Source organism: Chlorocebus sabaeus, chromosome 5 (genome assembly GCF_047675955.1).
Source record: "Chlorocebus sabaeus isolate Y175 chromosome 5, mChlSab1.0.hap1, whole genome shotgun sequence".
Lineage (NCBI taxonomy): Eukaryota > Metazoa > Chordata > Mammalia > Primates > Cercopithecidae > Chlorocebus > Chlorocebus sabaeus.
Genome location: NC_132908.1, coordinates 18,253,694 through 18,267,658, shown reverse-complemented (window position 1 = coordinate 18,267,658; position 13,965 = coordinate 18,253,694). Strand labels below are relative to the sequence as shown.

General features: G+C 43.8%; 1 protein-coding gene across 8 annotated transcripts in view; it reads right to left on the bottom strand.

Annotated features, from left to right (window-relative positions):
* Window positions 1–13,965, bottom strand: part of IQCK (IQ motif containing K) — a 138,004-nt gene that overhangs the window by 42,821 nt on the left and 81,218 nt on the right. For 4 of the 8 annotated variants that reach the window (XM_073015208.1, XM_073015210.1, XM_073015209.1 and 1 more), the window contains one exon: window positions 6,342–7,753. The exons of 3 other annotated variants lie outside the window; for them this stretch is intronic. In XM_073015208.1, the coding sequence (XP_072871309.1) occupies window positions 7,373–7,753 (381 nt within the window). In that variant the 3' untranslated portion in view covers window positions 6,342–7,372. Of the gene's footprint in view, window positions 1–4,984; window positions 5,626–6,341; window positions 7,754–13,965 lie in introns of those variants that run through there. One more of the 8 variants, XM_073015213.1, reaches the window with a different exon arrangement.

The window sequence follows — 13,965 nt, the reverse complement described above, 5'->3', positions numbered from 1 at the left end:
CTGTCTTCCAGTTGATGAATTACTTCTCTAGCTGTGTCTATCTGCTCTTTAACTCATACCTAAAATATGGTCCATGGACCAGAAATATCAGCATCAGCTGGGAGCTTATTAGAAATGCAAATTCATGGGCTCCACCCAAGACCCATTTAACAGAATGGGGCCCAGGAATCTGTGTTTTACAAAACTCTGCAGGTGATTGTGATGCTCACTGAAGTTTGAGAAGCATTGCTTTAGTACATTGATTTGACTGCTTTCATTTCTAGAGGATGCACTTAGTTTTTTCAAATCTGAATTCCCCCCCCCCTTTTTTTGCAATGAATTGCCTTTTTCTTTCAGCAAGATTTAAATATGTTTTCTAGCAAATCTTTATAATCTTATACTTATTTTATAGTCTCAAATTGCCACTCTTGAAGGTTTGGATTTTCCAGTTGATTGTATCTACTGACTCCCCTCCTTTCTTGCTGGTTTATTTTTTATTATGAGCTCATAACTATTAGTTCTAACTCCAAGTTTGCCCATGTCTGAAATCGTATCTCTTATCTAGGGGTCAGTAAACTGTTTTTTTGTAAAAGATCAGATAGGAAATATTTTCGGCTTTGTGCACCATATGGTCTCTGTCATAATAATGCCAACTCTGTCATTATAGTACAAAAGCACCCATAGAAAACATGTTTTTAAAATAGGCATATTGTATTCTAACAAAACTTTATAAAATAGGCAGTGGACTAGATTTGCTCTGTGGGCTATAGTTTACAAACACCTGCTCTTGAGTGGCCATTAGAACCTATAGCCCCCAGCTTCCCTTATTGCCTCTTCCATCTCTCTATATGTATTACATAAAGATCAATTTAAGGCTGTTTCCATGGCCGGGCATAGTGGCTCACGCTTGTAATTCCAGCACTTTAGGAGGCCCAGGTGGGCAGATCACTTGAGGTCAGGAGTTCAAGACCAGCTTGGCCAACATGGTGAAACTCCATCTCTACTAAAAATACGAAAATTAGTGGGCACGGTGGTGCACGCCTGCAATCCCAGCTACTCGGGAGGCTAAGGCAGGAGAATTGCTTGAACTTGGGAGGTAGAGACTGCAGTGAGCCAAGATTGTGCCACTGCACTCCAGCCTGGGCAACAGAGTGAGACTCTGTCTCAAAAAAAAAAAATTAAGGCTGTTTCCTAAATTTACCTAAGGACACTGAGATCACTGAAGGTACTTGTTCAAAACAGAATCCCTGACCCTTTCCCTGTAGGTACTGATTGAGTATGTGTGAGGTAGAACCAAGGTTTCAGCATGTTCAGGAAGAAACCTAGGTGATTCTAATGATCTGAAAAGTTTGGGGAAACTTGTTCTAATAAAGAGAATGTTAAGAACGAACTTACAAGGCTTACTACCCAAACATCTGTACAACTTTCTGTTCTTGCTCACATGAATGCCACAATGATTATTGCAAATCCATAAAATCTGAGTCAAAAAGGACTGCTCAGGTCATTAATGTGTGGTCAGCAAGGCACGATCTCCGTGACTCATGAACAGCAGCTGCTTTTTGGTGGGGTCGTCTTTGCAGTGCCGGATATAAAGAGGCCTCCCAGGAAGCCACATCTATTTTTTTGTTAAAGTCCCTTGAATAATAAGACTATATCGCAGTACAGATTTGGAAAAGACGGAATTTCCCCCAACAGCTCAGTGATAATGGTTCAGATAAAGTTCATCCAACTGTTCGTTGTACTTGTTTACCCAAATAACCAGGGAATGAATAAGTTGCAAAAGCATTTAAGGTATTTGATGAACTTTCCAATGATTTACAGGGTTAAACTACAGCAAAGTTTGCTATGCCAGAGATCACATCATTGTACAATGCATTGTTGTTTTGAGACAGCGTCTCGCTCTGTCACCCAGGCTTGAGTGCAGTGGCATGATCTGGGCTCACTGCAGCCTCAACCTCCTGGGCTCAAGCAATTCTCACGAGTAGCTGGGACCACAGGCATGCACCACTACACCCGGCTGATTTTTACATTTTTTATAGAGACCAGTTTTTGCCATGTTCCCCAGGCTGGTCTCAAGCTCCTGAACTCAAGCAATCCTCCAGTTTCCATCTCCCAAAGTGTTGGGATTACAGGCATGAGCCACTGCACCCAGCCTGTACAACGCCTTCAATGCTTTGATCCCTTCTTTACCACTAATACTCAAGAGCTGACTTTTATGTAGTACCTTCATTACATAATAGTGCCAGCACTGTTCTAAGACTTTTATACATATTAACTTTTAATCCTCAGAACAACCATACACATTAGAAACTATTGCCATCCCCATTTTCTTTTTCCTTTTCTTTTTTTGCTGGAGTCTTGCTCTGTCACCCAGGCTGAAGTGCAGTGGCATGATCTTGGCTCACTACAACCTCCACCTCCCAGGTTCAAGCGATTCTCCCGCCTCAGCCTTCCGAGTAGCTGGGATTACAGGCGACTGTGCCCAGCTTTTTGTATTTGTGTGAGCCACGGCACCTGGCTCACCATCCCTATTTTCAAAAAGGAAACCGAGTCAAGGAGAGGTAGGATAACTTGCCTAAACTTGTGCATACTGTAGCCAGCACTTGAACCTACGTGGCCTAACTCTAAAGTAGCAGTTCTTAGCCCTGGCTGCCCATTGGAATCTCTTGGGGGAGCTCTAAAAAAAAACTCACTGAGGCCTGAGTCTTGCCACCACAGCTTCTGATTTAACTGATGGCTTCAGGATTGTTATCGCTGCCCCAGTGCTTCTAATGTACAGTCAAGGTTGAGCACCGCTGGACACTCACGTGTGGACACTTAACTCCTCTGCCAGTGCTCAAATTTGGATCCCTAGACTGGCAGCATCTGCATCACCTGAGAACTTCTTTGAAACACAAGTTCTCATGTCCCACCCCACTCCTACTGACTCCGATTTTCTGGGGGTGGGGCCCAGCAGCTGTGTGTCAACAGGCCCTCTGGATAATGACGATGCAGGCTAAAGCTGGAGAACCGCGGCACTGTGCCCCAGTGAGTTACATCTTCCCGGGCCCCTACCCCCTTGAAAACTTTGTCGTGCTTCTCATTGAATGAGGGAGCCAAACGCCTTTCTCTTGAATCTAGGCGAGGCTCATGACTGGCTTTGACAGATAGATGGTCACTGAAGTGCTGTGCTGTGCAACTTCCAGAAGGCTTGAAGTTTTTGTTTTTGTCCCCTGGATTGTATCTGCCACAATTTAAGGAAGCTGATGTGGTTTACTGGAGGATGAGAAGCCACATGGAGGAGAACTGTAGTGCCCCAGCCAGCAGCCAGCACCACCTGCCAGGTATGCGAGGCCAGCTTGGACATTCCACCCCAGCCCGGTCACCAGCTGAACACAGCTACATGATCGAGCCTAGGTGAGACCAGTAGAGGAACCAACCAGCTAACCCACGTCATGAAAAACAATCAACTGCTGTGGTTTTAAGTCACTCAGTATTAGAGTGGTTTGTTATTCAGCAGAAGGGACTAGATTGCAGCTGTGCAATTTACCCTTAAACCTTGCCCTGGAGGGAAACTGGTTAGCCCTTGAAAGAAAACGATGCAGCTGGGCACAGTGGCTCACGCCTGTAATCCCAGCACTTTGGGAGGCCGAGGTGGGTGCATCACCTGAGGAGTTTGAGACCAGACTGACCAACATGGTGAAACCCCATCTCTACTAAATACAAAAAATTAGCCGGGCGTGGTGGCGCATGCCTGTAATCCAGGCTACTTGGGAGGCTGAGGCAGGAGAATCACTTAAACCCAGGAGGCGGAGGTTGCAGTGAGCCAAGATGGTGCCATTGCATTCCAGCCTGGACAACAAGAGTGAAAACTCCGTCTAAAAAAAAAAAAAAAAAAAAGGTACCCTAGGAAAGTTGGAGATTTGGCTGGTGCTAATGTCAGGCAGGGTACTAGGTGGCTCACATGCAGGCCTGGATTCATGGGCACTGCCCTGTGCAACTGCACAGGACTCACGCTTACAAGGGCCTCACACTTATTTTATGCTCTGCTGACACTATCTAGAAATTCTTAATCACTTTGAACAAGGAGCCCTGCATTTTCATTTTCCTCTGAGCCCCGCAAATTAATATATAACCAGTCCTGCTAATATGCAGGTTTCTCATTTATTCCACCCAACCACCCGAGGAACTAGAATTCCTTATTATTATCAGCCTCACGTTACAGATAAGGAAAATGAGGCTCCGAGACGTGAAATACGCATACAAGCTCACATGGCAAGAGAGGCAGGGTGGCACTCAGGCTTCTCAAATCCCTGAGCCCTAGAGCCAGTTCACTGCAGTGAAACCTGTGTGAACCCTTGAGTGAAACCTGGAGTGTGGTTTATCAGTTTTCGTCACATACTTGTGGTACATTGTGACTGAGAAAAAGGAGATTTTGCTGATAGCCTGGCAAGTTGGCAAGACATTTCCTGGGCATATTAAGGAAAATGCACTAGCAGCTCTAACCCAGAGTATATTTAAACAACTACAGGAGCAGGCAGGGGGAAGGGAAAGGCTTGACCTGAGAAGTCAGGCCCAAAGCAGCCCAAATCCACTATTTATAGTGCCGTGGCCTATTTTGGCCTGCTGGGTGGCCCTGAAAATTGCCCTGAGAACTGGGCCTGGAAATGGACCATGGAAACCAGGCGCCTTCATTCTGGGGTATGGCTGGAATCATGCTGGGCACAGACAAAAGTTTTCTTGATGAGCTCAAGGATGTTTTGTTTTGTTTTGTTTTTTAAAAAAAAAAGCAAAACAGGATTTTCTTTGACAGGGAATTAAAAAAAATACTCATTTAAGGATCATCATCAGGAAATGATCAGGAATATATTCTCAGGGAGCAAATGCATGGATCAGACTCAGTCAATACAGAGGTAATACTTATGAGCCCTTAACCATGTGCCAAGCACTGTGCTACCTGCACCATTTCATTTATGCCCTCACATATGACCCTATGACAGCAGCAATATTATTATCCCCATTTTATAAGAAAGGAAACTGAGGCTTAGGAAAATTAAGTAATTTACTGAAGGTCACATTGTTGGCAAGCCAGGATTAAAACCCAGATCATGGCACCCTACTAGGCTGTCATCCATAGACTGCTTCTCAAACTTCAGCATACAAAGACTCTCTTGGGAACCATGTAAAGATGCAGATTTTGATTCAGGAGGTCTGGGTGGGGCCTGAGATTCTGCATGCCAACCAGATGCCAGTTGATGATGATAATAGCACTGGTTCTTGGACCATAATTTGAGTAGCAAGGATGCAAACAAATACTACAAGTTTTCCTGCTTCTACTTTTATCCTCTTACAATCTGTTCTCTTTGCAGCAGCCTGAGTTATTGTATTGGTCTCCATTGCTGCATAACAAACATCCCCCAGGTGCGGCAGCTTTCAGAAACAACACAATTTCTGAGGATTAGGAACATAGGAACAGCTCAGCTGGGGGATTCTGGCTTAGGGTCAAGGCTGCTGTTAGGATGTCAGCTGGGCCTGCCATCATCTGAAGGCTCAACTGGGCTGGAGGATCCTCTTCCACAATGGCTCTCTCCAATGGCTGTTGGCTGGAGGCCTCAGTTTCTTGTCATGTAAGTTTCTCCATAGGGATGCTCAAGACCAGCTGGCATCCTCCAGAGGGAATGATCCCAGAGAGAAAGAACAAGTGAGCACAAGACTGCTGTGTCTTTAATAATCTCATCTTGGACGTGGCACACCATTATTTCTGCCATATTCTACTGGCCACACATATTAACCCTGATACAATGTGGGAAGAGACACCCCAGGAATGGGAATCCCAGGGGGTGGGGGTTATTGGGGAGTCACTGTGCATACAGACTACAGTTTGGATGAAAACTCAGATCATGTCATGCTTCTGCCCATCATTTCTTATCAGAGTCAAAATAAAATCCAAAGTTCCAGCATCCAAATGAAAGCTCACCTTTGATTCTACAAGATCTGTCCCCTGACTGCTTCCTCATCTCCTCTCCCACTCTCCTCTAGCTCACTGTTGTTGTTGTTGTTGTTTTGTTTTGCTTTGGTGGCGGGTGGATTTGAGACAGGGTCTTGCTCTGTCGCCCAGACTGGAATGCAGTGGCGTGATCTCAGCTCACTGCAACTTCTGCCTCCTGGGCTCAAGCCATCCTCCCATCTCGGGTTCCCAAGTAGCTAGGACTACAGATGCATGCCACCACACTCAGCTATTTTTTTGTATTTTTTGTAGTGACTTCATTTCACCATGTAGCCCAGGCTAGTCTCAAACTCCTGGACTCATGTGATCTGCCCGCCTCAGTCTCCCAAAGTGCTGAAATTACAGGTGTGAGCCACTGAGCCTGACCTCACTTTTATTTTCTAATATATATATAATGTATTTTTTAGAGAGAGAGTCTTGCTCTGTCACCCAGGCTGGAGTGTAGTGGTGCAATTATAGCTCACTGTAGCCTCAACCTCCTGGTCTCAAGCCATCCCCTCACTTTAGCCTCCATTAGCCTCCACCACCATGCCCAGCTCCAGCTGACTTTCACACTGACTCTCTTGCTGGTCCTCAATATACCCAGCACCCTCCTGCTCCTGCAGGCCTTTGCATGTGCTTTTCCTTCTGCCTAGAATGAACTTCATTCAGGTCTCAGATCAAATAACACTTTCTCAGAGAGGCCTTCCTTGACCAAATTCAATACCATCTAAAATAGTATCCAAGATGTCTTTTCAGGCTTCTGCATTTCTGACTATCGGATGGCCTCACCCAGACCTGTGCTGTGACTCAACCAGTCCTGTGGCTCCCCACCCTGAAGTGGACTCAGCCCATGAGGACTGCTTTCCATACCCCTATGATTTCATCCCCAACCAATCAGCAGCACTCATTCCCTAGCCCCCAACCCCACCAAACTATCTTTGAAAAACCTTTAGCCTCTGAGCCTTTGGGGATATTGATTTGAGTAATAACTCTGTCTCCTATGTGGCATGGCTGGCCTCGTGTCAATTAAACTCTTTCTTTACTGCAACGCCTGGTTTCTATGAATTGCTTTTGCTTGTGCAGCACACAGGAAGAAGCCATGGGGTGGTTATAAGATGTAAATGTATATTGTGAGCTGCTGAGTTTTGGAGTTTGGGGGTGATTTGTTATGCAGCATTATTGTGACAATAGCTAACTGACACACTCTTTGATGTTCTGTTACTGTATATTTATTTGTATCTGTTAATAGTCTCCTGAAAGAATGCAAGCTCCATGAGGGCAGGGACTTTATCTCCTTCCCTGCAGTATACCTAGCGTCCAGAACAATGCCTGCCTGCCACATTGTAGACACTCAATAATTACTAGTGAGTGAATATTAGCGAATGAATCGATCTCATTGTAGCACCTGCTTGCTTAACTATGATGCTATATTGCCTTCAAATCAGACCCCAAATTGCAAAGTATCAAAAAATAATTGTCTTGCACAGGAGTTCTAGGCAGCATACTATTCACCAGGAAAATGTGACTCAAACACCAAGCTGTTGGCCATTGTCTCTGTGCCAGACACCATCTCTCTTCACCTGGGCCATATCTGAAGTCAGCCAGAAAACACGACAACCAACCTCTGCCTGAGAACGGAAGTGCTACTTTAAATGACATTGGCTCACCTGGTTGGCTGGCTGTCCCCAGAGGAAAGCCAGAGACAGGGCTAATGAGCGCACACAAAGGGAGGAAATGCACTCCCACCCCTCTTCCTGGAACAGCTGCAGCAGGAGACGCCCCTCTCTGGAAAGGAGGAACAGGAAGCTGGGGAAAGCAGACCAACAATGTGGGGAAGCCACGCACTCAAGAGAAAGCAGAAGGAAAAAAGAATCTGGCGCTTAAACAACTGATTATTGGAATTTTATGATGAAATATAATAAAAATTAAGACCAACTCCTAAAGGTTTCTTTGGTCCTGCCATCTCAGGGCTCACCCTGGGTTGAAAGTACTGTGAATGAGAAATGTCTGGCTAAATGCCAGCCCATCAGCCACGCTGGTAGTGTGTTTTTCTTTAAATACAAATACTGGCCAGGTGCAGTGGCTCACACCTGTAATCTCAACACTTTGGGAGGCGGAGTGGGGAGGATCACTTGAGCTCAGGAGTTTGAGACCAGGCAACATGGCAAGACCCGTCTCTAAAAAAATACAAAAATTAGCTGGTGGAGTAGCTCACAGCTGTGGTCTGAGCTGTGCGGCTACTGGGAGGCTGAACTGGGATGACTGCTTGAGCCTGGAAGGAGGAGGCTGCAGTAGGGTGAGATCACACCACTGCACTCCAGCCTGGGTGACAATGAGACCCCGTCTCAAAAAATAACAACAAAAAACCACACACACACACACACACACAAAACAAACCTCTTACATCTGTTTAGGAAATAGAACCTCAAGTACTTTTTTTTTTTTTTTGAGATGAAGTCTCCCTCTGTCACCCAGGCTGGAGTGCAGTGGCGCAATCTCGGCTCACTGCAACCTCTGCCTCCCACGTTCAAGTGATTCTCCTGCCTCAGCCTCCCAAGTACAGGCATCCGCTACCATGCCCAGCTAGATTTTTTTTGTATTTTTAGTAGAGACAGGGTTTCACCATATTGGCCAAGCTGGTCTGGAACTCCTGATCTCGTGATCCACCTGCCTCGGCTTCCCAAAGTCCTGTGATTACGGGTGTGAGCCACTGCACCCAGTGAAGAACCTCCAGTACTTTTCAAATAGGAAAGTCACTGATATATAATCACCTCCATACTGATACCATTCATTTCTGCATCTACAGTTTACAGAACACTATCTCTTGTGTTGTTAAATTTAGAGACTGGGCACAGTGGCCCACATTTGTCATCCCAGCACTTTGGGGGGCCAAGGTAAGAGAATCACTAAAGGCCAGGAATTCGAGGTCAGCTTAGGCAACATAGTGAGACCCCCATCTCTACAAAAAAATTAGCTAGCCGGGCGCGGTGGCTCACGTCTGTAATCCCAGCACTTTGGGAGGCCGATGCAGGCAGATCATGAGGTCAGGAGATTGAGACCATCCTGGCGAACACGGTGAAACCCCGTCTCTACTAAAAATACAAAAAAAGTAGCCTGGTGTGGTGGCGGGCACCTGTAGTCCCAGCTGCTCGGGAGGCTGAGGCAGGGGAATGGCATGAGCCTGGGAGGCGAAGGTTGCAGTGAGCTGAGATTGCGCCACTGCACTCCAGCCTGGGTGACAGAGTGAGACTCCATCACAAAAAAAAAAAAAAAAAAAAAAAAAAAAAAAAAAAAATTAGCTGTTTGTGGTGGTGCACAACTGTAGCCCTATCTACTTGGGAGGGTGAATTGGGAGGATCGTTTGAGCTCATGAGTTCAAGTCTGTAGTGAGCTGTGACTGCACCACTGCACTTCAGCCTGGACAACATAGTAAGACCTTGTCTCTGAAAATAAAAAATAAACCATTTTAATTATCATGATAACTTGGTGAGCTAGACTGGGCAGCTATTATTATTCTCCATCTAAAGAGAAAAAAAGTTGTGATTTATCATTCAGTGATTTGTCCTGGATCATAAAACTGGTAGGTAGCAAAGTCAATTCCAATACATCAGTGGGTCTCAATCCTGGCTGCATGTTAGAGTCACCTGGGAGCTGTTAAACAATACCCATCTCTGGCTCGATGCGGTGGCTCACGCCTGCAATTCCTGCACCTTGGGAGGCCAAGGTGGGCGTATCACTTGAGGGCAGGAGTTTGAGACCAACCTGGCCAACATGGTGAGACCCTGTCTCTACTGAAAATGCAAAAATTAGCCGGGTGCAGTGGTGGGCACCTGTAATCCCAGCTACTCGGGAGGCTGAGGCAGGAGAATTGCTTGAACCTGGGAGGTGGAGGTTGCAGTGAGCTGAGATCACTCCACTGGCCTGGGTGACAGAGCGAGACTCTGTCTCAAACAACAACAACAACAACAACAAACCTATCTCTCATTCTCACTGTGACCAGTTGAACAAGAATCTCAGGGGAATAAGGCTCCAGGTATCAGAAATTAAAAACAAAATCTTTCAGTGGATGGCTTTGATGAACAGTGAAGCTCGAGACCATCACAATCGTTCAAATAAACGAGTCTTACGTAAAAGTCAGATGTGTTTAATCATCAGCAGAGTTAAGAACACCTTCCTTCATGTTTCTTCTCTTGCTGGGTTCTACAGTGGAATACTGTTCAGCAATAAAAAGGAAGGGACTACACACACACCCAAATACGTGGGAGAACAACAAACACATGAAGCCAAGTGAACGAAGCCAGACTCGAAGGCTACCTGCTATATGATTCCATTTATGTAACATGCTGGAAAAGGCAAAAGTATAGGAGCAGAAAACAAATCAGTGATTTCCAAGGTGAGATGGGAGCCTGTTTGGTGCCTTTGAAAAACTTAAAGGAGGGCAGTAGTTAGCTTTTTAAAAAGAACTCCTATTCAGGAAAATAGTGCCAACAACTGTAACAACAGTAACAACAACAGCTAATGTTTCTTGTGGATTTACTATGTCCTTGGCACTGTGCCATGTCTCTTATGTGGACTGAAGCATCTGATTCAATCTTCATAGGCAGGAATTATTATTCCCATTTTACAAACAGAAAACTGTGGCTCAGAAGTCACATCATCTGCCCATGGTTATTAAAACCCATTTATGCCTAGTGTTCCATTATTGGAACGCTAAGCATGTGGGAGTTATTTATATCCTGCTACTCAAAGTTGTCACCGAAGTCTGATTGCAAAAATTCAAAAAATTTCAATCTCAGGCATAAATGGGTTAATAACCTGACACGTTGGGATTCAAACAGGTCTGTCTGTTGTTAGAGCCCATATTACTAACAAGTTGCCATAGGGCATGTTTTACACGGGGAAAAAAAATAAGTCTTTCTCTTCAGCCACAACAATGAAGACAAGAAAGTTAAGGCCAGCAATGAGAACTTCAAGTGACCTTTTGGAAAAAATAAAACCTGTCATGCCTAATAGCCCAGCCAGCTGCCTGACTTGGAGAAAACGCTCTCACTCTCAGCGCTGAGCCTTAAGTTGTAATTGCTGCCTTTTGTAGAAAAATGTGGAACTACAAAACCTTTTATTTGTATTGTTTACAGGTCTTTTCCATACGTGTTCGGTTTTTATCCTGGGCTGTTTTCATCATCTATTTTCTTTTTTTTTTTTGAGACAGAGTCATTGTCGCCCAGACTGGAGTACCGTGGCACGATCTTGGTTCACTACAACCTCTGCCTCCTGGGTTCAAGGGATTCTCCTGCCTCACCCTCCCTAGTAGCTGGGACTACAGGCGCCCTCTACCACGCCTGGCTAATTTTTTTATAGAGACGGGGTTTGGGGTTTCACCATGTTAGCCAGGATGATCTCGATCTCCTGACCTCACGATCCACCCGCCTTGGCCTCCCAAAGTGTTGGGATTACAAGCGTGAGCCACCGCGCCCGGCCTCATCACCTATTTTCTACCAAACTTTGTAGGCCAGATCTTCTCTAAATAGAAAGGAGTGGTTTTTCAGAATAAAAAATAAAGTTAAATCAAATCAAAGCACACCTGAAGACCCACCACTTTTAACTGAGTCTTCTGAATGCCCTGCCTTTTAGACTGTCCGCTGATTCAATGCGTGTTCTCCAGTGAAGTATAACACGTGTGGCGTGGAAGACTTTCTCTGTTTGTGAGACCAAATTGTTCTCCACGTGACTTGTGGTCTATGATTTCTTGTCAGTTAAGACTGTGAAGAGGCTGGGTGCAGTGGCTCATGTCTGGAATCCCAGCACATTGGGAGGCCAAGGCGGGAGGATCACTTGAGCTCAGGAGATCGAGACCAGCCTGGGCAACATGATGAAACCCCATCTCTACAAAAAATACAAAAATTAGCCAGGCATGGTGGTGTGTGCCTGTCATCCCAGCTACTCAGGAAGCTGAGGTGGGAGGGATCACTTGAGCCCAGCAGGCGGAGGCTACAGTGAGCTGTGATTGCACCACTGCACTCCTGCCTGAGTGACAGAGAGAGACCTTGTCTCATTAAAAAAAAAAAAAAAGAGAGAGAGAGAAAAAGACTGTGAAGACTTGTAATAGGCAAAAATCCTCAAACTTCTTTGCTAGTGAAAATATTATTTAACCATAAGCACTTATTGTGTACATAGACACACACACACACAGCCCAAACCAAAAACCAAAAACACTATTAGAAAGACTATGAAATGCAAAACAAAATGATTTTGGAATTTCAGAATGTACAGAGTACACTAACAGATTAAAATAAAACAAAGAACACTTTCCGAATACTATTGTTTCCAATTTTTTGCATATTTAGACACACACACACACACACACACCCCCCCAATCCTAAAAAGGTTCAGAAAAAAATAGTCTAATTATGTCAAATTTTAACTAAATAAGAAAAGAGTAAAAAAAATTATCATGGTGGAACATAGGTTTCATAATAAAAATAAAGCTTTTATTATAAAACCTGTATATATTCTTTGTAACAATTTACAAAGATTATAATTTTATAATTATATGTAATGTAAATAATTTTACACTATATGTAATAATACGGTATATGTAATATAATGTAATATTACATTACATATTACATTATATATAAAAATACATTACATTATATGTAATAATAAAATACATTGTATGTAATAATTTTACATTATATGTAAATAATTTAAATATGTAAATAATGTAAATAATTTACATTACACTATATGTAATGTAAAAACAGAGAGAATAAAAACGTCACTCCTTATCCTGCCACTGAACAATCACAATATTTTACATATGTCTTTGTAGCCTATTTTCCTTATAAGGTTATTTTTTACATAATCATAAAATAATCTGCATATGTCATTTTATTCATTTTTCACTTAGTAATACTATGGGCAATTTCCATCTTGTTACCATGCCTGATGTTTATTATTTTTTGTGTTTAAATAATACTCTATGGGGTAAATGCCCAATATTTATTTTATAATTATTATTACTGAATATTAAATATTATTGAATATTCATGTTTAATCTAAGATGCTGTACAATTTCAGGAAGAAAATGCAAATTCTTGATCAAAGCAGTAGCTTCTATACAGTATCACTGATACATGCTCCACTGACCCATCCAGCCTCCAGCTAGCAGAGGGGTTTTATAAACCACAGGCCAGGAGCTGGGTAGGCCAGTGGGATTTTAAAAAGCGTAGCAAGTGGCCACTCAACCACTATTTCCCAAGCTTCTCCAAGCCTCAGATGTCTAATATATATGGTTTGGAATGGTATCCCCGAGTTGTGCAGGGCACAGCCCACACAACCGAACAAACTGGTCCTCCCTTCTCATACCCTCTAGCATGGTGTCCTCACAACTGCACCCCCCTGAGACATGCATTATGCTCCCAATCCCTTCCTTCCTCTCTCTACTTTCCCATCAAAACCTATGGCTAAAGTACACTTGCATACATTGCTGGTGTGCCTATAGATTGGTCTAGGGGTTGAACTCCAGCCTCTCTAGAGGGTAATTTATCAATAATGATCTGAACTCTTGAGAAGCGGTGCTTACTCTTTGAGCTATCAATTCCACTGCCAGCAATTAATCTGGAGAAAAATCGGACAAGTGTGCAGACATATGAACGAGGATGCTTTTGGGTTTCTGGTTTCCTGTTTTTGTTTTTTGTTTTGCTTTGTTTTATTTGAGAGACAGGGTCTTTCTCTGTCACTCAGGCTGGAGTGCAATGGCATCATCATAGCTCACTGCAGTCTCGACCTCCCAGGGCTTAAGTGATCCTCCCACTCAGTCTCCTGAGTAGCTGGGACTACAGGTGTGTGAATTTGAACAATAATGTTTTTCACTGAATATATAGGAGACGAAATGAGAATGTCTAATCACCTATGATTAGGTTATGGCTCAATGTATTCACTGTGTGTGTATATATATACACACACCCACATACATATATATGTATACATACATATATATACACACACACACACAC